General features: G+C 43.0%; 1 protein-coding gene across 3 annotated transcripts in view; it reads left to right on the top strand.

Annotated features, from left to right (window-relative positions):
• tox (thymocyte selection-associated high mobility group box) overlaps positions 1 to 25,550 on the top strand; it is a 463,082-nt gene that overhangs the window by 356,820 nt on the left and 80,712 nt on the right. For all 3 annotated transcript variants that reach the window (XM_060824082.1, XM_060824080.1, XM_060824081.1), the window contains one exon: positions 16,140 to 16,418. In XM_060824082.1, coding sequence (XP_060680065.1) covers positions 16,140 to 16,418 — 279 coding nt within the window. The remainder of the gene's footprint in view (positions 1 to 16,139; positions 16,419 to 25,550) is intronic.

Genomic DNA, 25,550 nt, shown 5'->3' with positions numbered 1-25,550 from the left:
TCAATGGTTTTATGTGAAGAGAGAAGATAATAAAATAAAGATCCATTAATGTTTAATGAATCAAACACAAAACATGGTTTTTGCTGAATGATGATTAGAGCATTGAAGACATATCTCCAAGACATTTCTAAAAGGTTTTGTAGCATGTAAGATAATTGTAAACACTTGTTATACTTCAAAACTATCAGTCCTTTTAAGGTTTACAGTAACAGTATTATCTCTCGTTCATGCAGAAAGCAGCCTGGTGAACCATCAAATAGAAGAGTCATTGTCAGTACTACGTAGTTAACAACATGTAAATACAGACTTATACCGTAGTTGCATTAAACTCTAGCAGTGTATTTCAGTAGCCCTGGGGATCACAGTCATCACTGCTCTGTGTCAAGTGCTGAATGCCAGGGCTAAATGGGAAGGGTTCAGAGACACCTGATTTCTTTTGCTGAAAGCTGGCTCATTTTCCAGAGCTGCTTGCTAGCACCACATAGGTAGCAGCTGGTTAGGAACATTAACAAACCAAGCCTCAGGGCTACCAACATTGGTTTCTCAGTCAGTGCTGCTGTACAATGTGCAGGAGTCAAGAACAGCTAGTCAGAACAGATACAGCAATGTAGTAAGAGATAGAGCCAATACATAAGTGTTTTGATTATATTGAAATGACAGCAATAATGATAGCCTTGTACAAAAGTGAAGAGTTTCTCAAATTGAAGTGAAAATTGTTGTTGTCAAGAATTAGGTCTTAGATCAAAATGATACTTACAAGATCGTGTCAGTCAAAATAATTCTCTGTAATTACCAGAAACACTCCTCAGTTCAAACCACATGCTAGTGGCAAACTTAGTATTTTTCTAGTTTTGGTTTTAGCTTCTTTATCAGAAAGAGGTACAGTTAGTAAATTTGCAGATAACACCAAAATTGGAGGTGTAGTGGACAGCAAAGAAGGTTATCTCAGAGTACAATGAGATCGTGATCAGATGGGCCAATGGGCTGAGGAGAGGCAGATGGAGTTTGATTTAGATAAATGCGACGCACTGCATTTTGGGAAAGCAAATCAGAACAGGGCTTATACACTTAATGGTAAGGTCCTTGGGAGTGTTGCTGAACAAAGAGACCTTGGAGTGCAGGTTCATAGCTCCTTGAAAGTGGCTTCACAGGTAGATAGGATAGTGAAGAAGGTGTTTGGTATGCTTTCCTTTATTGGTCAGAGCACTGAGTACAGGAGTTGGGAGGTCATGCTGTGGCTGTACAGAACATTGGTTAGGCCACTGTTGGAATATTGCGTGCAATTTTTGTCTCCTTCCTGTCGGAAGGATGTTGTGAAACTTGAAAGGGTTCAGAAAAGATTTACAAGGATGTTGCTGGGGTGGAGGATCTGAGCTACAGGGAGAAGCTGAACAGGCTGGAACAGTTTTCCCTGGAGCGTCGGAGGCTGAGGGGGTGACCTTATAGAGGTTTACAAAATTATGAGGGGCATGGATAGGATAAATAGACAAAGTCTTTTCCCTGGGGTGGGGGAGTCCAGAACTAGAGGACATAGGTTTAGGGTGAGAGGGGAAAGATACAAAAGGGACCTAAGAGGCTTTTTCACACAGAGGGTGGTACGTGTATGGAATGAGCTGCCAGAGGAAGTGGTGGAGACTGGTACAATTGCAACATTTAAGAGGCATTTGGATGGGTATATGAATAGGTCGGGTTTAGAGGGATATGGGCCAGGTGCTGGCAAATGCAATAGGTTCGAATATCTGGCCTGCATTGACGAGTTGGACCAAAGGGTCTGTTTCCGTGCTGAGCATCTTTATGACTTCATATGAAAACTGAGATGACTATTAAAACTTTGTGGCAAATTAATGTTCTTTCCATTATGGTTTTAGTTGGTGAATTAATATTTTGGAAAAAGTATTGCTAAATACTGTAGCTCAGTACAAAGACATGTTGTAAACATTTGAAGCACGTGTCAATTACTCACACTTCAGTGAGAATCATAGCATTTGGCCGACTTGTACCTGTTGCAAAATATTCCTGGAGGCCATGCGGAGTCAGGGAAACATCTGCTCGTGTTATGCAATATTAAACAATTATTCAAATTGCTGTACTTAAAATTTTGACAACAAATCCGACTCTAAAAGCTTGATTTGCATAACTTTCACCAGATGCTGTGCAGATCTGAGAGTACTACATTATCCTCAACCTTTTGGACAAATCCACACCATTTATCCCAGATCTTGCTGACAACAAAGTAGCAATTCAATAATGTTAATACCGGACCAGTTTGAACTTAGAAATTACATATAAATGAATTTTAAAATTGTTTTCTCACCAATATACATGACAACATTTCTTTTATTTTAGATTTTACAGTTGTTATTTTAACCTGAAACCCTTTTGAGTACTTTCAGGATATAGGAAAAATACCTCTTGCACAGCATGAATTCTTTTTAGTTGACATTTTTATTAGCTTGAATTTTATTTGTTCCACCGTAGGAACATCTGTATGTAGTTTTCAAGAATATAATTTACAAAAAGGACTTAGAGGAACTCCAACTGATTTCATGATCCTGTTGTACAACGTTGCGAACATTGCAGTGATTAGAACCTCATGGAAGGTTTGAAAGTTGACATTAATCTCATAGAATACAATTACACCTAACATTCTGTCCATTAACTCAAACTACTAACGTAAGGGAACTCATCCAATACCATCATTAAACAAAGAAAAATGGAGATTCGGAAAATCTGAAACAAACACAAAATTACTGCAGCCAATCAGCTGGTCGGGCAGTTGTTATAAAGAAAACAGAGAAGTTGAAATGTTAGGTGTGGGCTCTTCAACCAAAGTTTCTATTTCAGGATGATTGATTTCATTTGTATAGCAGCTAGTTCAAGAGCCAAACAATCCTACAGGTGGAATCTTACTGAGATGGTGCATACCTCTGGAGCCAGCTGCAAGGCCTGGCAAATATAATAGTAATCAGGCATTGATGAGGTCACTGATGGGCGTTTAACATTCCCCTGCTGGAACAGCCAGCCAATCAGAGCCTAGCAGCTTTCACAACTTGGCAGCACCATGGAGGGGGCTGTGTTTGCTGCTGGAAGACCCCGTGTGACCACAGAGACCCAGGGAAAGCAAATTTGTGTGTATCCACAAGTAATGAAGGTGGGCCTGTAAGATTAGGGAGAGCAGGGACAGGGGGACATAGAATCCACAGCAAGGGGTAGAGGTTGACTCTCAGCAGACAGCCAGGCCCAGTCGTTCAATTGAAGGACACCCCCAGAAAGCTGACAAGCTGTGCACACAGTCAAAGAGTATGGCGCTGGAAAAGCACATCCGGTTAGGCAGCGTCCGAGGAGCAGGAGAATCGACGTTTCAGGCAAGGGCCCTTCCTCAGGAATGGTGATGGATGATGCTGGTGAAGGACTCTTGCCCGAACCGTCGATTCTCCTGCTCCTCGGATGCTGCCTGACCGGCTGTGCTTTTCCAGCACCACTCTCTTTGACTTGGATCTCCAGCACCTGCAGTGTTCACTTACTCCGAGCTGTATACATGGTTTATCACAGTTATAGCGCACCACATGGTACCAGGACCACTCACAAATCGAGCAATTTCTGCAGCAGAAGGCTGAGCTTCTTCAATGGTCCTGTCCTTGCAATGGTTTGGGTCAGAAAGGATAACCACGGAGCTTTCCCAGCCCCAGCTTTATCCCAGTCCAGGCACCAGGGTTTCTGTACAGACTGCTTTGCCTAATTCCTGGCTCTCAACTTGTCAGCTCTGGGAGCAAGGGATTCCAGGTTTTATGTGGAAATAGGAACAGAAGGAAAAATAAAGGACAATCTACATACAGAACTTGAAACGTTCAGCTGTGTTGTTAAGAAGCTATCATTGAGAATAGTTTGTAATGATTATGAATTGACTAAGTTGTGAGCAGTGGTCAGTGATTGAGCATGTTTTGTTTTCGCTGCACGATTGTCCACGATTCTGATCATAATGACCTCAGTTTGAATTAAATTTAATCTTGAAAGTAACATTATAGAGATTGAGAGATTCACCGTACTCAGTACAAAATAGTTTAATTTCCTGAAAAAGAGGGTTAGTTTAAAATTTAAGGATTTATTGCTTTATCAAAAATTTACTAGCTGGATCCAAATCTGTCAAAAACTGGATCTCGAGTGTATAGAACATCAAACAGTACAGCACAGCGCAATCCCTTCGGCTTCAATCCTACTCTAAGGTCAAACTAACCTATAGCTGTATACCCTTCATTGTACTATCGCCCATGTGCCTGTCCAAGGGTTGTTTAAATGTCCCTAATGTATCTGACTCTACCACCACTGCTGGCAGTGCATTCCACACACCCATCTACCTCTGACATCTCCCCTAAACCTTCCTCCAATCACCTTAAAATTATTCCCCCTCATGGTAGCCATTTCCACCCTGGGAAAAAGTTTTGGACTTTCCACTCTATCTATGCTTCTCAACATCTTGTACACCTCTATCAAATCACCTCTCATCTTTCCTCACTCCAGTGAGATAAGCCCTAGCTCCCTCAACCTTTCTTCATAAGACACACCCTCCAATCCAGGCAGCATCCTGGCAGATCTTGCCTGCACCCTCTCTAAAGCTTCCACATCCTTCCTATAATGATACAACCAGAACTGAACACGATATTCCAAGTGTGGTCTAACCAGGACTTCATAGAGCTGCAGCATAACCTCGTGGTTCTTAAACTCAAGCCCCCTGCTAATAAAAACCAACACTTCATATGTCTTCTTCACAACCCTATCAATTTGGATGGCAACTTTGAGGGATCTATGGACATGGTCCCCAAGATTCCACTGTCTTCCTGCCTTTAACCCTGTATTCTACATTCAACTTCCACGTTCCAAAATGAATCACTTCACATGTTTCCAGGTTGAATTCCATCTGCCACTTCTCAGGCCAGCTCTACATCCTGTCAATGTCCCGTTGCAACCTACAACAGCCCTCCACATTATCCACAACTCCACCAACCTTCGAATTATTGGCAAACTTACTAACGCACCCTTCTACTTCCTCATCCAAGTCATTTATAAAAATCACAAAAAGCAGAGGTCGCAGAATGGATGCCTGTGGAACACCACTCATCACCGAGCTCCAGGCTGAATATTTTCCATCTGCTACCACCTTCTGTCTTCTATGGGTCAGCTAATTCTGTATTCAGGCACCCCTATTTCCCTGTATCCCAAACTTCCTTACTTTCTAAATGATCCTTCTATGAGGAACCTTATCAAACGCCTCGCTAAAATCCATATACACCACGTCCACTGCTGTACCTTCATCAATGCATTTTGTTACATCCTCAAAGAGTTCAATAAGGTTTGTGAGGCATGACCTGCCCCTTACTAAGCCATGCCACTATCTCTAAACAAACTATGCTTTTCCAAATAATCATAAATCCTGTCTTTCAGAATCCTCTGCAATAATTTGTCCAGCACTGACGTAAGACTAACTGGTCTGTAATTCGCAGGGATTTCCCTATTCCCTTTCTTGAGCATGGGAGTATCATTTGCCACCTTCCAATCATCTGGTACAACTCCAGTGGGGACGCAGAGGTCATCGCCAAAGTTGCGGCAATCACTTTCCTCACTTCTCAAAGAAACTTTGGGGTGACACGGTTGCTCAGTGGTTAGCACTGCTGCCACACAGCACCAGGGACCTGGATTTGAATCCAGCCTTGGGTGACTGTCTGTGTGGAGTTTGCCATGTTTGCGTGGTTTTCTCTGGGCACTCCAGTTTCCTCTCACAATCCAAAGATGTTCAGGTTGGGTGAATTGGTGGTGCTAAATTGCCCGTAGTGTTCGGGGATGTGTGCATTGGGTGTATCAGTCAGAGGTAAATATAGACTAATAGATTAGGCAAATTAGTCTGGGTGGGTTACTCTTCGGAGGGTTGGTGTAGACTTGGGCCTACTGGCCTGTTTTCACACTGCATGGATTCTATGATGGCCCGGGGCTTATCTCTCTGTAGTTTTTCAAAATTTCCAGCATATCCTCCTTCTTAATGTTAACCTGTTTGAGCATATCGGCCTGTTTCACACTGTCCTCACAAACAACAAGGACTCGCTCACTGGTGAATACAGAAGCAAAGTATTCATTAAGGAGCTCCCTATCTCGTCCGACTCCAAGCACAAGTTTCCTCCCCTATCCCTGATTGGCCCCACCTTCACTCTGGTCATCCTTTTATTCCTCACCTAAGTGTAGAATGCTTTGGGTTTTCCTTAATCCTACCCAGCTAGACCTTCTCATGCCCCCTTCCAGCTCTCTTAAGTCCATTCTTCAAGAGTTTATTGATGAATCAGTTGCATGGTCAGTGTGTGAATCAAGATGGATGTTGCTTGATCTAGTAATTTCTTGCTTCAAATATAACTGAAACGATTCTTAGACTTTATTATATATAAATGCAATCCTCTTTCTGAAAGGTGCATTTCAAATTAATCCAGATGATCTCAAATGGAAATCCATTGCTTATTATTGTTTTTAGATTTGGGATATCCTTTCAATACTCATGATTAAATATGAATAAAGTTTCACTTTTCACTGATCTACTGTGGTGGTGGCATTCAGGTTAAGTGGCGGAAACATGTAAACAACCCACATGCCATGTTCAGAAAAAAGCTGAGTATTTGCTTCTGTTGGTAATTTTAATTGGAGAACTCCATCTGGGTGTGTTATCTGTAGTTTGTATGTTAATAATTCAAAGAGAAAATTTACAAAATGTTGAATAATGCTATACAATTGGCTGCCTAAGGAAGATTTTAAAACATTTAAATAATATTGTGTTTTGTGCTCCTAAATAAACAATGGATAATCACAAATCTGTTGTATTAGTATCAGTGTAGGTCTTGTATTTGAGTGCAGTATTTAATTGTTATGTTACTGTAATCAAGTGCATGAATCAAAGAATGGCCTGGCTCTCTATGCCGGTTAGATTTGTTAAATCTGATCTATTAAATGAGTACAGAAGTGGCGAATGGATGCATTCATACCAACGCACACCCCACCTATTACACCCAGAAGTGCCATGGGCAGGAGCCATGCTCAGGTTAAATAAAATTTTTAGCTTCTATTACAGATTTCACTTCATAGAGATGCCTATCATTGCAAGTCCTTTAAGCATATTTTGATTTCCTTACAGAGGCATAGAGCTGTAAACACGGAAACAGACTCTTTAGTCCAAATCATCCATTCCGACCAGATATCCGACATTAATCTAGTCCCATTAGTGATCATTTGGCCTATATTCCTCTAAACCCTTCCTCGTCATATACACATTCAGATACCTTTTAAATGTTGCAATTGTACCAGCCTCCACCACTTCCTCTGGCAGCTCGTTCCATACACGTACCACCTTCTGGGTGAAAAGTCGCCCCTTAGATCCCTTTTAAAACTTTCCCCTCTCACCTTAAACCTATGCCCTCTAGTTTTGGATTTTCCTACCCTGGGAAAGGAGCTTGTTTATTTATCCTATCCATGCCCCTCGTGATTTTATAAATTTCTATAAGGTCACCCCCAGGCTCTGACGCTCCAGGGCAAACTGATATTTGTATTGATAACCCAGATCAAAAGCAGTTAATCCCTTAATAACCTCTTGGAACTGTCAATCAATTTGGGAATGTATCACCTCACAGTGTGTGTATGATCAGCTGAGGGAGCAGTCAAGCAGCAATAAAACCAACACTCTAATTATTCTAATAATATTGTAATGACAGACCGCAGGTTTCTATCAATAAACATCTATTGAAACTGCAAGAAATCATATTTATTCAGCTCAGAGACTCAATAGGTTGTTTTTGTTTCAAATCTCAAAGGATAAGAGATTTTTAAAATATCTTGAGAACTTGACAATTCCACAGGCTCTGACAGGTTTTTTTAATAAGCACTTACATCTATTCTTATAAATTGTAATTCTCACCAAGCGAAACACATCATGGATCTCCAACCAGCAAAAAAAATGGGATTCGATGGGCCCAATGGCTGAATTCTGCTCCTATATCTCATGGTCTACAGTCTTTTTGAACCTAACATTAGTTCAAATGGCCTTGCTGCATTCCAATTTCCTCCATGTGTGTATTCTGCCTCCTATTCCTCCCAATGTAAATAGGATCTGTCAGAAATAGCAGTGAAACTTCTCGCAATCAGCTGTGTTTATTGCCAGTGCCACTGCTAGGTGGCGTAATGGGCATGCACTCACCAACATACAGCTTTGCAGTCCAACCCCTGGGTACAAACAAACAAACCATCCATGCCTCACCTGCTACCTCATTATTACATTTGTCCTGAGCTACGTGGTAAGCTGTGCAACCAGTGAGTATGTGGAGAAACCAACAGGACAGCCCAGAGTGGGCGAGGGAGGAGTGGCAAGCAGAAGGCTCTGTCCTGATGGTGTGCATCACTGCCATCTACACTTGTGCAGGTATCGTAATCCTACATTAAACTGATCTGTGCAGTCAACCTGAGTCACAAATATAGGCAAATGGGGACATTTTACGTACAAGTTTAAATATTTTGATGATGATGACTCTGGAAACAGTAGGGCTTGGGTTCCATTGTGTTGCCCCAGTGAGATATAACACAATGAAGTACTTTTCAAACTGTATCCCTACTGTAATGCAGGAAAGGGGGGTAATGACCCAGTGGTATTATCATACGGCTATTAATGTAGAAACTCAGCTAATGTCCCGGGGACCTGCTTCAGATCCCTTCGTGGTAGATAGTGGAATTTGAATTCAAAAAACATCTAAAAATTAGAAGCTGAAGGAGAACACTATGGAGGACTCGAGCAGTAAAGCAATATGGGCAGAGCTCAGAAATAGGAAGGGTGCAGTAACAATGTTGGGATTGTCCTACTGGCCTCCCAACAGCAAGTGTGAGATAGAGGTACAAATATGTAGAGAGATCAGGAACAGCAGGGTAGTGGTGCTGGGAGATTTTAATTTTCCCAACATTGACTGGGATTCACTTAATGTTAGAAGTCTAGATGGAGCAGAGTTTGTAAAGAGCATCCAAGAGGGGTTCATAGAGCAGTTTGTAAATAGTCCAACTTGTGAAGGGGCCAAACTGGGCGTGGTGTTGGGGAATGAGCCCGGCCAGGTGGTTGAGGTTTCAGTAGGGGATTACTTTGGCAATAGTGATCACAATTCCATACGTTTTAGGACACTCATGACAAAGATGAGTGTTGTCCTAAAGGAAGAGTTCTAAGTTGGGGGAAGACCAACTATATCAAAATTGGGCAGGGGCTGGAGAATGTAGATTGGGAGCAGCTGTTGAAGGTAAATCTCCATTTGTTATGTGGGAGGCTTTTAAAGAGATGTTGATTAGAGTTCAGGACAGACATGTCCCTATGAATAAGAGGGATAGAAATGGCAAGATATGGGGACCATGGATGACAGTTGAAATTGTGAGACTAGCTAAGAGGAAAAAGGAAGCATACATAAGGTCTAGGCGACTGAAGACAGACAAAGCTTTGGAAGAATATCGGGAAAGTATGACCAATCTGAAATGAGGAATTAAGAGGGCTAAAATGGGTCATGAAATATCCTTCACAAACAGGATTAAGGAAAGTCCCAAAGCCTTTTATTTGTATATAAGGAGCAATAGGGTAATTAGAGAAAGGGTTGGCCCACTCAAAGACAAAAGATATGAGTAGAGTCAGAGAAAATGGGTGAGATTTTTAATGAATACTTTGTATCGGTATTCACCAAGGAGAGGGACATGATGGATGTTGAGGTTAGGGATCGATGTCTGATTACTCTAGGTCACATCAGCATAAGGATGGAGGAAGTGTTGGGTATTCTAAAAGGCATTAAGGTGGACAAGTCCCCAGGTCCGGATGGGATCTATCCCAGGTTACTGAGGGAAGCGAGAGAGAAAATAGCTGGGGTCTTCATAGATACCTAAACAGCATCCTTGAACTTGGGTGAGGTCTTGGAGGACTGGAGAATTGCTAATGTTGTCCCCTTGTTTACAAAGGGTAGCAGGGATAATCCAGGTAATTATAGACTGGTGAGCCTGATGTCAGTCGTAGGGAAGCTGTTGGAGAAGATACTGAGGAATAGGATCTATTCCCATTTGGAAGAAAATGGGCTTATCAGCGATAGGCAACATGGTTTTATGCAGGGCAGGTCATGTCTTACCAACGTGTTAGAATTCTTTGAGGAAGTGACAAATTTGATTGATGAGTTAATTGATGATGTAGATACCATATACATGGATAAACAGGCAGAAAACTAGCCACCAGGATACATGAACATCAACCAGCCACAAAACGACATGACCCTCTCTCATTAGCATCCTTACATACAGATGAGGAAGGACATCACATCGACTGGGACAACACATCCAGCCTAGGACAAGCCAAACAGAGACATGCATGAGAAGTCCTAGAAGCATAGCATTCCAACCAGAACTCTATCAACCAACACATTGGTTTAACACCCACTGAGAAAAAGACAGGAAATGCCATCACCATAGGAAATGACATCACTAAAGGAAATGACACTACCAACCCAAAGAAACCCAAACATACAAATAGAAAGCAGGAAACATCAGCAGTGCTTCATCTGGAGGCTCACTGAAGATGTTACCTAGTAACATCTGAAAATGTCTGAAACGTCTGAAAATGAACCTTCCAGCTCAGTGAGCAAGCCTACATCCATGTGGAATAATCACCTGTGCCCTCTGAACATTCACATCCTTCATGTCTTCAAACATCTTCCTTTTAAACTGACCTCTGATCATGATCTCTATCTTGACCCCACCACTCTCATACTTACTTTATTTTCAGAAGTACTTCTGTATTAACTGAGCTGGGTAAATATATATCGAGTAGTTGTAGTATCTTTGGTAATTATGGTCATTTAAAATAATGGCTGTGATTGTGACTTTATGATCTTAAAGGTGATTTGTTGTCGTTCATTAGCTGTTATATAGAAGCTCAGATTTGGATTTTATTTTGCCAAAATTATGGTGGAATCTTCCCAACCCAGGAATGGGGCTCATGCTGACAAAGTTGGGAAAATCAGTGAGATATCCAACTAGGAGTTTGATGACATCAAGAACAAAATGTCCAGCTTTCCAACAGTGTTAAATAGTCAGTGACCTGATTGCATACATTAGCATACAATAACATCTAATTATTAGTTAATCTCAACTCGTTAATGTGTAGTTTTCCATCCTACCATCCCTGGATAGAAACTACGCACCAAGAATTCCCAACATGGGAATCAGATCGGGTACCTGGTAACTTCAGCTCACTGCTTACTCCTCTGGATATCGAACTTCAACATTAATCATCAATATCTCAAGGCACACTCAACAGACAATGATTACACGTAGACCTATGCATCTGAAATATCTCAGCCTCATCATAGCTCATCTCTAACTCACTGACAATGTGGCTCTGTACTATAGTATGCACCAGCTCCTCTCATTGCAGTGCTCCTGTAAAGACACTTAACACGCAGGATGGGCACCCATCTTATGGTTCGACCACGGTGCATTTCAGGACTCCCTCCTCACTCTTTGTGCTCATTCACTTTGTACCTATTTTAATGCTCACAGCATTCCTGCTTTGCACACCTTATCTTTAAAGGCTCACAGTAGTTCTGTCTTGCCTTACTGCTTAGTGTAGACACAAAACTAGGCACCACGTCATCACTCAAGTTGGTTGATGGCACCGTGTTGTGTCAATCTCACACCTGCACCAGGTACCAGTCACATACGCACTAAACGTGCTGCATGTGCTTCAAGCAGATAGCCATATGTCAAAGTCTACGAGGAGTAGTCTTCAATCAAGTCATGGGAGATATCATGCAGTCAGATGGTTCCCAGAACAGGAAGTCAAGAGCAGCTGCCTATATCAGTCCAGGGGCTTGTTTCATCCCTGGGTGCTGGTATTCTACAGGTCCCTATAGAGCAATGTAAATCTCATAAAAATGAGGTGTTTATACCTCTTACAACAGCAAATGATGTCACTCCATGTAAGATCTGTAGCTGACAGGTAATGAATGACCAGGTTATTCATGTTTATGGTTATTGGAGAAAGAGTAAACATTGACATGTGCATCATAATGAACAACTTTGGAATTCCTTAATTGCTGACACAATATATTTGACAGACATTTAGATGTGAATATAGGAAGGTTGATCAAATAGTAAGGAGGGTAGCCTCAGATTACCGGAGCACACAGACAGACTGATTGTTCCTGTCCATCATCATTCCCACCTAACCGCTCCACACTTCTCACTGACCTATCACAATCACCTCCTACCTTTCCTCACCTATCACCATTCCATCTATCTTTCCCCGAACGCCACCCTGACTCCCCCTATGTATTTCTCAGCCTCCTTCCCCTTCCCCAGTCCTGATGAAGGGTTATCCCTGAAACGTCAACTCCCTTGCTCCTCAGATGCTGCCTGACCTGCTGTGCTTTTTCCAGGACCACACTTTATCAACTCTGACTTCTCCAGCATCTGCAATCCTCAGAATCTCTCAGTGGCAAACAGAATCCAATCCAGATAAATGCGAGGGAGTGCACTTGATTGGACAAACAAGGCGAGGGAATACATGATGAGCAGCAGGACCCTGGGAAGCACCATGGATCAGAGGGGCCTCAGGGTGCACATACACCAGTCCCTTAAGGTATCAGGATGGGTAGATGTTGTTAAGAAAGCACAGGGTATACTTGTTTAGCCAGGATGCTTGAGTGTAAGAGCAGGAAGGTGATGCTGGAACCATGTAAAACGTGTTAAGCAACGTCTGGAGTATTGTGTGCAGTTCTGGAATCCACATTATGGGAAGGATGGGATTGAGCTGGAGAAAGTGCAGAGGAGCATTCATAGAATCTAAAATCGCTGCAGTGTTGAAAAAGGCCGCTTGTCCCATTGAGTCATCCCGCCCAGACCGAATCCCCTACCTACCCCTGTCACACTGTATTTCCCATGACTAATACATCCTGCACATCCCTGGACACTATGGGCAATTTTCCATGGCCAATCCACCTAACCTGCACATCTTTGGACAATGGAAGGAACCAGAGCATCCAGAGGAATCCCACACAGACACGGGGAGAATGTGCAAACTGCACACAGACAGTCACCTGTGGGTGGAACCGAGCCCAGGTCACTTTACCTGTGCCAGGGATATGAAGGAGGTTTGACAGATTGGCAATGATCTCCTCAGGACAGAGGAGACAAGAAGTCTAAAGTGCAAAGAGACTTGGGAGTTTTACTTCAGGATCCAATGTAAACTTGCAGGTTGAGTCAGTAATTAGGAAAGCAAATGCAATGATGGCAATTATTTTGCGAGGACTTCAGTATAAAAGTAGGGATGTATTTCTGAAGCTCTGTAAGGCTCTGGTCAGACGACTTTTCAAGTATTGTGCGCAGTTTTGGGCCCCATATCTGAGGAGGGATGTACTGGCCCTGCAGCGTGTTCAGAGGAGGTTCGTGAGAATGGTCCCAGGAATGAAAAGCTTAACATGCGAGGAACATTTGAGGACCCTGGGTTTATGTACGATGGAGTTTAGAAGGATGAGGTGGGATCTAATTGAAACACACGGAATACTGAATGGCCTGGACAGAGTGGATGTTGGGAAGATGTTTCCATTGGTAGGAGAGACTAGGACCTGAGGGCACAGTCTTAGAGTAAAGGGAAGACCTTTTTGAACAGAGATAAGGAGAAACTTCTTCAGCCAGAGAGTGGTGAATCTATGGAATTCATCGCCACAGAAGGCTGTGGACGCCTGGTCATTGAGTGTAGTTAAGACTGAGATAGATAGGTTCTTGAGTGTCAAGGGGATCAAGGGTAAGAGGAGAAAGCAGGAGAATGAGTTTGAGAAACCTATCAGCCATGATTAAATGGCAGAGCAGACTCATTAGCTGAATGGCCTAATTTCTGCTCCTATACCGTGTGGTCTTCTGTATGCCTCAGCATCTATCCAACTGATATGTTTTCCAACTGAGCCATGGTCATAGAACATAGAACAATATAACAGAGGAAAGGCCCTTCGGCCCATGATGTTGTGCCAATATGATGCCAATTGAACCAGACAACAGTTTTGCTCAAGGACTGGTAACTTCATATTAAATAGAACCTCTTTTTTTAAAAACAACAGTGAATGTCATCATGTAAGTTTGATGGCACTTGAAACTTGGATTAACAGCAGTACAGGTAGTCAGTAACACGTGGTGTTAGTCTGATATCATTTCAGACCTCAGTACCATGTGTTTCCCAGTGAGATAAGATCAGTGTTGAAACAGCTTACACATTGGCTCATTCAGAAGGTCAGGAGGACTGGGATGCAGAGGGACGTAGCTGTCTGGATACAGAATTAGCTGGCCAACAGAAGACAGCGAGTGGTAGTAGAAGGAAAATATTCTGCCTGGAAGTCTGTGGTGAGTGGTGTTCCACAGGGCTCTGTCCTTGGGCCTCTACTGTTTGTAATTTTTGTTAATGACTTGGATGAGGGGATTGAAGGATGGGTCAGCAAGTTTGCAGATGACACAAAAGTTGGAGGTGTCGTTGACAGTATAGAGGGCTGTTGTAGGCTGCAGCAGGACATTGACAGGATGCAGAGACAGGCTGAGAGGTGGCAGATGGAGTTCAACCTGGATAAATGCAAGGTGATGCATTTTGGAAGGTCGAATTTGAAAGCTGAGTACAGGATTAAGGATAGGATTCTTGGCAGTGTGGAGGAACAGAGGGATCTTAGGGTGCAGATACATTGATCCCTTAAAATGGCCACCCAGTTGGGCAGGATTGTTAAGAAAGCATATGCTGTTTTGGCTTTCATTAACAGGGGGATTGAGTTTAAGAGTCGTGAGATCTTGTTGCAGCTCTATAAAACTTTGGTTAGACCACACTTGGAATATTGCATCCAGTTCTGGTCGCCCTATTATAAGAAAGATGTGGATGCTTTGGAGAGGGTTCAGAGGAGGTTTACCAGGATGTTGCCTGGACTGGAGGGCTTATCTTATGAGGAGAGGTTGACTGAGCTCGGACTTTTTTCATTGGAGAAAAGGAGGAGGAGAGGGGACCTAATTGAGGTATACAAGATAATGAGAGGCATAGATAGAGTCGATAGCCAGAGATTATTTCCCAGGGCAGAAATGGCTAACACGAGGGATCATAGTTTTAAGCTGGTTGGAGGAAAGTATAGAGGGGATGTCAGAGGGTTCTTTACACAGAGAGTTGTGAGAGCATGGAATGCGTTGCCAGCAGCAGTTGTGGAAGTGAGGTCATTGGGGACATATAAGAGACTCCAGGACATGCATATGGTCACAGAAATTTGAGGGTGCAGACATGAGGATCAATGGTCGGCACAACATCGTGGGCTGAAGGGCCTGTTCTGTGCTGTACTGTTCTATGTTCTATGTTCTATGACACCTTTATGTTACTGCGTGTGCTGTGACTTTTTGATGGTGCACGGATCTGATCACAAAGGATATAAATATATCCAATTCAGACTTTGTCATCAATTTGACATCTCGGTGTCTGAAATATTTCTGAATATTGAGAGATGAGCACAATGTGTTTCACTAAAGCTTTTATTTAAAAATTCACAAATTAAATCAACCATGTCTATCTAATTGTAGATCTAGCAAACAAAGGTCCCAGCACAATACAGGATCCAATTTCAGGTTGATGAACTCTAGTGTGAAAAAATATGTACAATGGGAGCTACCACTTCAAGGCACAGATTGCAGTTTCCTGAGGTGACAATTAGCAATCTATACGAAGTAATACATGGCTCAGTGAGCTGCACAATGTCCAGTATGGTCGCTTATATTGTCACCAAAAATGGCCATTAGTATTTAGCAGTTTAATCTCTCACTACTTAGAATTAAACGCATTAATGCGCAAAATTAAACATGCAGACATTTCCTTGGTCAAGATATAGTTCCAGGAATGATTTCTTATCAATTGATAATAATATATTAACCTTGATAAAATGTATTTTCATAATTTACATGGATTGAGTGTCAATAAGACAGGTGTGATCAATCTGGTCATCATATTACCGAAGCCATCAATCTCCGTGTACAAATGTGTGTGCTTCTTCAGTAAATTTTATTTATTATTTCCCCACCAACATCGTTTTCTTTTCCAGATGCATGATCTGGGAAACACAGAAACTACTCATTACAGTGCTCACCCACAGATGTCAATGATGAGATCTGCTATCCAATCTACAGACATCAGACACCCAGGAGCAATGCAACGTGGTCAGCTGACCACTATAAACCAGTCACAACTCAGTGCACAACTTGGTCTTAACATGGGAGGAAATGCTATCCAACACAGCTCACCATCCCCACCAGGAAGCAAGTCTGCTACTCCGTCACCATCCAGCTCAGTCCATGAAGATGAAACCGATGAGACATCCAAGGTGTGTAAAGCTCTGTTATGTAAAGCTTCCAATGCAATGACTTGGAGGAGTTACTGAGACAGACAGTAGATTTTAAAAAACTGAAATAAAGAGTAGTAGAGAACTTTCACTGATCCGAGGTAATTGAATCAGCAGATATGGGGATAGTGCAGGAAGAGGAGTTGCCCTAGACCAGCCATAATCTAAGTGAATAAACAAACAGGAGGCTGGAAGAACACAGCAAGCCAGGCAGCATCAAGAGGTGGAGTAGTCAATGTTCTGGGTATTAACCCTTCTTCAAGAAGGTTGACTTCCCCCCCCCCTCCTGAAGCTGCCTGGCTTGTGTGTTCTCCCAGCCTCCCGTTTGTCTGTTTTGGATGCCAGCATCTGCAGGGGTTTTTTTGTCTAAAATTTAAGTGAGTGATGGAACAAACTCAAAGGGCCAAATGACTTATTCTGTTCCTCTTGCATTCTAAAAGTCCAATCATTGGTAATTTGCTAACCATCTTTGCATGTTAATCTGGCTCCCTTGTATTTTATCACTGCTCCCAACCTGCTCCTAAGATGCCATTAGTGCTCACTGTTTGAATATAGCTATCTAAACTGAAAAAAAACAACACCTCTCAATCAGAACATTACATTGTATATTTTAAAAGTTCAAATCTTTGAGATTTTAGATAAATATTGACAGTGAAATGTCTTTAAGAAACCATGTGACGACAGTATGAAAATATTCACTGCTTGGCTATTGCTTACCTATCTTTGACGTTGTTAGAATTTATTTGACACCTCGTATTTTAATGCTTGTGGTATGGACACAAATGTTGAGATGGTTTGAATCTGAATTTTAATTTTTTTAAAATATAAATTTTCACGAAAATGTGATAGTTTCATATTCTATATATATTTGAGATAGCTATCATACATTTTAATCTTTAACAGTGTCTGAAGAATTGAAAATCACTCCAGAGAGTGACATGAAATAAAGTATAATTTCTGAACATGGGCAATTCTACAAAGAAATGATTATCAAAAATACTTTTATGAATGGCAACACCCTGATGAGATGAAGTCTTCATTTAATATATTAAAACAGGCTTGGGAATCCTGGAGTTGATATTATCATTGGTGATTCACCCTATCACTGTCCTGAGATGAACATGGGAAAGAGAAAACAAGGTTTTTCAGCTACCAGTCTATCAAGAAAACAAATCTAACCATGCTCAACAGTGACCATAAGCAAGCTCAACATAGAACATAGAACACAAAACAGTACAGCACAGTACAGGCCCTTCGGCCCACGATGTTGTGCCGAGCATTTATCTTAATCGAAGATCAATCTAACCCACACCCCCCTCAATTTACTGCTGTCCATGTGTTTGTCCAGCTGTCGCTTAAATGTCCTAAATGTCTCTAACTCCACTACCACTACTGGCAGTGCGTTCCAGCACCTACCACTCTCTGCGTAGAGAACCTACCTCTGACATCTCCCCTATACCTTCCTCTAATCATCTTAAAATTATGACCCCTCATGACAGCCATTTCTGCCCTGGGAAAAGTCTCTGGCTATCTCCTCTATCTCTGCCTCTCATTACCTTGTACACCTCTATCAAGTCACCTCTCTTCCTTCTATCCAGTGTGAAAAGCCCTAGCTCACTCAACTCTCTTCATAAGACATGCCCTCCAGTCCAGGCAGCATCCTGGTAAATCTCCTCTGCACCCTCTCTAAAACATCTACATCCTTCCTATAATGTTGTGACCAGAACTGGACACAGTATTCCGAGTGTGGTCTAACCAGGGTTTTATGGAGCTGCAGCAACTTCTCACAGCTCCTCAACTCAATCCCCCTGTTAATGAAAGCCAAAACATCATATGCCTTCTTAACAACCCTATCCACTTGGGTGGCAATTTTGAGGGATCTATCTACTGGGACCCCAAGATCCCACTGTTCCTCCACACTGCCAAGAATCCTGTCTTTAATCCTGTATTCAGCATTCAAATTGGACTTTGCAAAATTAATCATTTCACATTTATCCCGGTTGGACTCCATCTGCCACTTCTCAGTCCAGCTCTGCATCCTGTCAATGTCTTGTCGTAGCCTGCAACAGGCCCTCGACACTATCTACAACACCCCACCGACCTTTGTGTCATCGGCAGATTCACTAACCCACCCTGCCACTTCCTCATCCAAGTCATTTATAAAAACTACAAAGAGCAGAGGCCCAAGAACAGATCCCTGTGGGACACCACTGGTCACCGACCTCCAGGCGGAATACTTTCCATCCATTACCACTCACTGTCTTCTTTCGACCAGCCAATTCTGTATCCAGACAGCCAAATTTCCCTATATCCCATACCTCCGAAACTTCTGAATGAGCCTACTGTAGGGAAACGTATCAGATGCCTTACTGAAATCCATATACACCACATCCACTGCTCAACCTTCGTCAACCTGTCTTGTTACATCCTCAAAGAACTCACTAAGGTTTGTGAAGCATGACCTGTCCCTCACAAAGCCATGCTGACTGCCTTTAATCAAACTTTAATGTTTTTCCAAATAGTTATAAATCCAATCTCTCAGAATCCTTTCCAGTACCTTGCTTACCAGAGACGTAAGACTGACTGGTCTGTAATTCCCAGGGATTTCCATATTCCTTTTCTTGAACAGAGGAACAATATTTCCCTCCCGCCAAACATCCGGTACTATTCCCGTGGAGAGTGAGGAAACGAAGATCATCGCCAGAGACGCAGCAATCTCATTCCTCACTTCCCGCAGTAACTTTGGATGTATCTGGTCTGACCCTGGGAATTTATCTATCTTTACACTTGTCAGAATTTCCAGCACATCCACTTTCTTAATATCAATCTGTTCAAGCCTATTAACCAGGTCCACAGTGTTCTCACTATCAACAAGGTCCCTCTCCCTAGTGAATACTGAAGCAAAAAACTCATTTAGGGCTCCCCTACCCTTTTCAGACTCCAGGCACTAGTTCCCTCCACTATCCCTGATCAGCCCTACCCTCTCTCTGATCATTCTCTTATTCCTCACATATGTGTAGAATGCCTTTGGGTTTTCCCTAATCCTTCCCACCAAGGCTTTTTCGTGCCCCCCTCCTACCTCTCCCCAGTCCATTTTTGAGTTTTTTTCCTTGCTACCCAGTAATCCTCTAAAGCTGTGCCAGATCCTTGCTTCCTCAACATTAAGTAAGCTTTCTTCTCCCTCTTGACAAGAGGCTCCTCTGCTCTTGTCATCCAAGGCTCCTTCACCTTACCATTCCTTGCCTGTCTCAGCGGGACAAAGTTATCCAATACTCGCAACAATGGCTCCTTAAACAGCCTCCACATTTCTGTTGTGCATTTTCTGGGGAACAACTGTTCCCAATTTATACTCCACAGTTCCTGTCTAATACCCCTCCCTGGATTAAATACTGTCCTATTCTGTCTGCTCCTATCCCTCTCTGTGGCGATGGGAAAGGTGAGGCGACATCTTAAGCAGAAGGAAATTCCATCCAAATGTAAAGGGACAAGGGAACAGAAACAGAGACAGAAAGGAATAACAATATTTTTTCACTGTAAAAACCTATCACAAGTATTTACTTTTAACTAGTGTTTAGCAATTCAATAATTAATTCCAATAAAGGCAAGAAAATTGTTCAGAAATTGCAGTGGATGAGGTGGTTCGTGAGTAGTTGCCGTTCCCCACTGTAGACCCAGTGGGAAACTGGAAGCACTGACAGGGAAATGTGGAACATATTGAAAGCACCTTTGAGGCATTTCTTTTTGTGATGCCTCATGCAGCCAAGAAGTAAGTTGTAGGAGAGGATTGTAGAACTCCTTCAGCATTTCATGCCAGTATTTATTATTAACCTTGTGTTGATTAACGTGCTTCAAAGGAGATTTCTTCTCATTGCAGACAACCAGTTTGAGCGTTAACAAGTTGCAGCTTTAGCTGGGGCAAATATAAAATCAGCAAGTGCATTGGAAACGAAGTTGTCTGTATAATGTGCAGTGTTAAACAAAAACTGGTGTAAAGTGCTTTTGACATTGGGTGGACTTAAAGGTCTGTCCACGTAGGGCTGGGTTTGGAGGCAGAAAACATTTAATGAAACTGGTGGGTGTGGGAGGGGGATCCCACAGCCTCCCCCTTTCTGCCCAATAATGTTCAGGCTTATGGATGACCTTCCTGTCATGGTAATGCCTTGCCATGTTGGGATTTGACCAGCAGTGAGTGAGGGATTCACCAGCAGTGAGCCTGAAAAGAAGACCCCATCAGGTTGACTTGCAGGATACTGGGGAGGGCTCCACATTCCAAGGTACTCACTTTATATCGAGGGATTGGGAAGGAGAGTCTTATCCTGCTCTTTCCTCCGACACCCACATGCTTCTGTCTCCCATCCCCTTGACTGTCCAGCAGCCAGCACTCAGTCCATAACCTCCTGCTCTGGAATCGGAGTCTCTTTGTGACTTGAACCCTCTGTAGAGTTCTGTCAGTGGTACTGAAAACAAGATAGCCACCAGTTTCTGATTGTTGTCAGGGGCTGTCCCTCCCCCCTCCCCTCTGGAATCCAGCTCTGTTGTCCATGTTTGACCCAAGGCTGTAATGAGGTCAGGAGCTGAGTGGCCCTGGCAAAACCCAAACTGATGTCACAGAGCAGGTTCTGAAAGGTGGGGAAGGCTTGTCATTTAGGGTCTTCCCAACTATGTTCTCCGGTCAGTTCTCCAAAATTAAATTCCACCCATTTAAATCAATCTTCCAAAGTAGTCTCTTTATAAATCTAGGTTCCAAGAAGCAAAGCTTCAGAATAGTCAGACCATTCCATTCCACGCTGTGAGAGTGACCTGGTATCATTTGTGTAGCAAGTTGAATGTCAAAATATTGGCAGTTATTAAGGGGGAAGGAAACATTTCTTTACAGAAACAATGCACTGACAGAAACTAACAATCCTGTATAACCTAACGGAAATATTTTCTGTAGGAAGACGTTATGGCAGTGGTCATCGGTAGCACAATCAATGTTCCTCTAGCCAAGCTGTTCCAGTTCAGTTAGAACACCAGCATCTACCTGACAATATGGAAAATTGCCCAGGTATGTCCTGTACATAGAAAACAGGACACGACCAACCTGGCCAATCCCCGCCCCATTGGTCTACTCTCAGTCAACAGGGCTATCAAGCAGCACCTGCTCAGCAATAACCTGCTCAGTGACACCCAGTTTGGGTTTTGCCAGGGCCACTCAGCTCCTGACCTCATTACAGCCTTGGGTCAAACATGGACAAAAGAGCTGAATCCCAGAGGGGAGGGGAGAGGGACAGCCCCTGACAACAAGATTGTATTTGACTGCGCGTGGCATCAAGGAGACCCAGCAAAACTGGAATCAATGGATATTGCAGGCAAACTCTCCAGTGGTTAGAGCCAGACATAGAAAGATGGTTATGGTTGCTGGAGGTCAGTCGTCTCAGCTCCAGGACATCTCTGCAGGAGTTAGAACATCGAAAATAGAACATTAAAGTGTAGTACCAGCCCTTCGGCCCTCAATGTTGCGCTGACCTGTGAAATCAATCTGAAGCCCATCTATCCTACACTGTTCCATTTTCATCCATATGTTTGTCCAATGACCATTTAAATGCCCTTAAAGTAGGCAAATCTACTTGGAGGCAATTTACTCTCTGAGTAAAGAAACCACCTCTGACATCTGTCCTATATCTATCACCCCTCAATTTAAAGTTATATCTCCTTGTGCTAGCCATCACCATCCGAGGAAAAAGGCTCTCACTATCCAGCCCTATCAAACCCTCTGATTATCTTGTATGTCTCAATTAAGTCACCTCTCAACCTTTTTCTCTGTAATGAAAACAGCCTCAAGTCCCTCAGCCTTTTCTCTTAAGACCTTCCCTCCATACCAGACAACATCCTGGTAATCACCTCTGAACCCTTTCCAAAGCTTCCACATCCTTCCTATAATGCAGTGACCAGAACAGTGTGCAATACTCCCAAGTGCGGTTGCACCAGAGTTTTGTACAGCTGCAGCGTGACCTTGTGGCTCTGAAACTCAGTCCCACTACCAATAAAAGCTAACACACCGTACACCATCTTATCAACCGTATCAACCTGGGTGGCACCTTTTAGGGGTCTATGTACATGGGCACCGAGATCTCTCTGCTCATCTACACTGCCAAGAATCTTACCATTAGCTCTTTATTCCTGTTGTTCCTTCCAAAGTGAACCACCTCACACATGTCCGCATTGAACTCCATTTCCACCTCTCAGCCCAGCTCTGCAGCTTATCGATGTCCCTCTGTGACCTGAAACATCCTTCAGCACCATCCACAACTCTATCAACCTTCGTGTCATCCACAAATTTACTAACCCATCCTTCTATGCCTTCACTTGGGTCATTTATAAAAATTACAAACAGCAGTGGACACAAAACAGATCCTTTCTGTACACCACTAGTAACTGAGCTCCAGGATGAAACTTCCCATCAACCATCACCACTTGTCTTCTTTCAGCTAGCCAATTTCTCATCTAAACCGCTAAATCACCCACAATCCCGTGGTTCCGTATTTTGTGCAAGAGCCAACCTTACCAAACCCCTGACTGAAATCCATATATACCACATCAACCACTTTACCCTCATCCACCTGTTTGGTCACCTTCTCAAAGAACTCAATAAGGTTTGTGGCACGACCTACCCATCACAAAACCGAGCTGACTATCCCTAATCAACTTATTCCTCTCTAGATGATTATAAATCCTATCTCTTATAATCTTTTCCAACACTTTACCTACAACTGAAGTAAGGCTCGCTGGTCTATAATTACCAGGGTTGTCTCTACTCCCCTTCTTGAACAAGGAGACTACATTTGCTAACCTCCAGTCTTCAGGCACTATGCCTGTAGACAATGACGACATAAAGATCTAAGCCAAAGGCTCTGAAATCTCCTCCCTAGCTTCCCAGAGAATCTTCGGATTAACTCATCCGGCCCAGGAGACTTACCTATTTTCACATTTTTCAGAATTGCTAACACCTCCTCCTTGTGAACCTCAATCCCATCTAGTCTGGTAGCCTGTATCTCAGTATTCTCCTCAAGAACATTGTCTTTTTCCTATGTGAATACTAACAAAAAGTATTCATTTAGCACTTCTCCTATCTCCTTGGACTCCACGCACAACTTCCCACTACTATCCTTGATTTGCCCTAATCTTACTCTAGTCATTCTTTTATTTCTGATATACCTATAGAAAGCTTTATGGTTTTTCTTGATACTATCTACCAACGACTTGTCATGTCCCCTCCTGGCTCTCTCTTTAAGTATTTCCTGGCTAACTTGTAACGCTCAAGCACCCTAACTGAGCCTTCACATCTCAGCCTTACATAAGCCTTCTTCTTCCCCTTGACAAGAGATTCAACTTCTTTAGTAAACCACGGCTCCCTCGCTCAACCATTTCCTCCCTGTCTGACAGATACATACTTATCAAGGACACGCAGTAGCTGTTCCTTGAATAAGCTCCACATTTCAATTGTGCCCATCCCCTATAGTTTCCTTCCCCATTCTTCACATCCTAAATCTTGCCTAATTGCATCATAATGGCCTTTTCCCCATTTATAACTCTTTCCCTGCGGTATATACCTATCCCTTTCCATCATTAAAGTAAACATAACTGAATTGTGGTCACTATCACCAAAGTGCTCACCTATCTCCAAATCTAAGACCTGGCCGGGTTCATTACCCAGTACCAAATCTAACGTGGCCTCGCCCCTTGTTGGCCTATCTACATACTGTGTCAGGAAACCCTCCTGCACACATCAGACAAAAACTGACCCATCTGAACTACTCAAACTAGAGTATTTCCAGTCAATATTTGGAAAGTTAAAGTCCCTCAGTTACTCTTGCTCCGATCAAGAATCATCTTTGCAATCCTTTCCTCTATGCCTCTGGAACTATTTGGAGGCCATTAGAAAACTCCCAACAGGGTGACCTCTCCTTTCTTGTTTTCTAACATCAGGCCATACTACCTCTGTATTGAGTCCTCAAACATCCTTTCAGCCATCGTAATACTATCCTTGATTAACAGTGCCACACCTCCTCCTCTTTTACCATCTTCTCTGATCTTGCCGAAACATCTATATCATGGAACCTGCAACAACCATTCCTGTCCCTACTCTATCCGTGTCTCTGAAATGGCCACAACATCGAAGTCCCAGGTACCAATCCATGCTGCAAGAACACCCACCTTATCCCGAATGCTCCTAGCGTTGAAGTAGACACACTTCCTGCTTGCCTCAGGGTAGTATCCTCAGGGTAGTGTCCTTAGCCCAACCATCTTCAGCTGCTTCACCAATGACTTCCCCTCATTTATAAGGTCAGAAGTGGGGATGCTCGCTGATGATTGCACAATGTCCAGCACCATTCACAACTCCTCGTGTTCAAATACAAGATCTGGACAAATCCAGGCTTTGGCTGACAAGTGGCAAGTAACGTTCATGCCACACAAAAAGCAGGCTTTGACCATTATCAACAAGAGACACTGCCCTTTGACATTCCCTGGTATTATCATCAGTGAATCCCTCACTATCTACATCCTGGGGGTTTTCATTGACCAGAAACTCGACTGGACTCACCACAGAAACACAAGAGCAGACCAGAGGCTTGGAATACTGCAACAAGTAACTCATCCCCTGACTCCCCAAAGCCTGTCCACCATTGACCAGGCACAAGTCAGGAGTGTGATGGAATACTCCCCACTTGCCTGGATGGGTGCAGCTCCAGCAACACTCAAGAAGCTCGACACCATCCAGGAGAAAGCAGCCTATGTGATTGGCACCACATCCACAAACATCCACTCCCTCCACCATTGGAGCTCAGTAGCAGCATGTGTACTATCTACAAGGTGTACTGCAAAAATTCACTAAAGATTCTCAGACAGTACCTTCCAAACCAACAACAACTTCAATCTAGAAGGACAAGGCAGCAGGTATATGGGGAACATCGCTACCTTCAAGTTCCCCTACTCGTCACTCACCATCCTGACTCGTAAATATATTACTGTTCCTTCACTGTTGCTGGGTCAAAATCCTGGGGTTCTGCCCTAATGGTATTGTGGAGGTTCAATGGTTCAAGGAGGCAGCTCACCACCACCTTCTCAAAAGTA

Source organism: Hemiscyllium ocellatum, chromosome 4, assembly GCF_020745735.1.
Source record: "Hemiscyllium ocellatum isolate sHemOce1 chromosome 4, sHemOce1.pat.X.cur, whole genome shotgun sequence".
NCBI classification, from domain to species: Eukaryota; Metazoa; Chordata; class Chondrichthyes; order Orectolobiformes; family Hemiscylliidae; genus Hemiscyllium; species Hemiscyllium ocellatum.
Note: the sequence above shows the minus strand (reverse complement) of the source record. Positions and strands in the feature narration are given on the sequence as shown.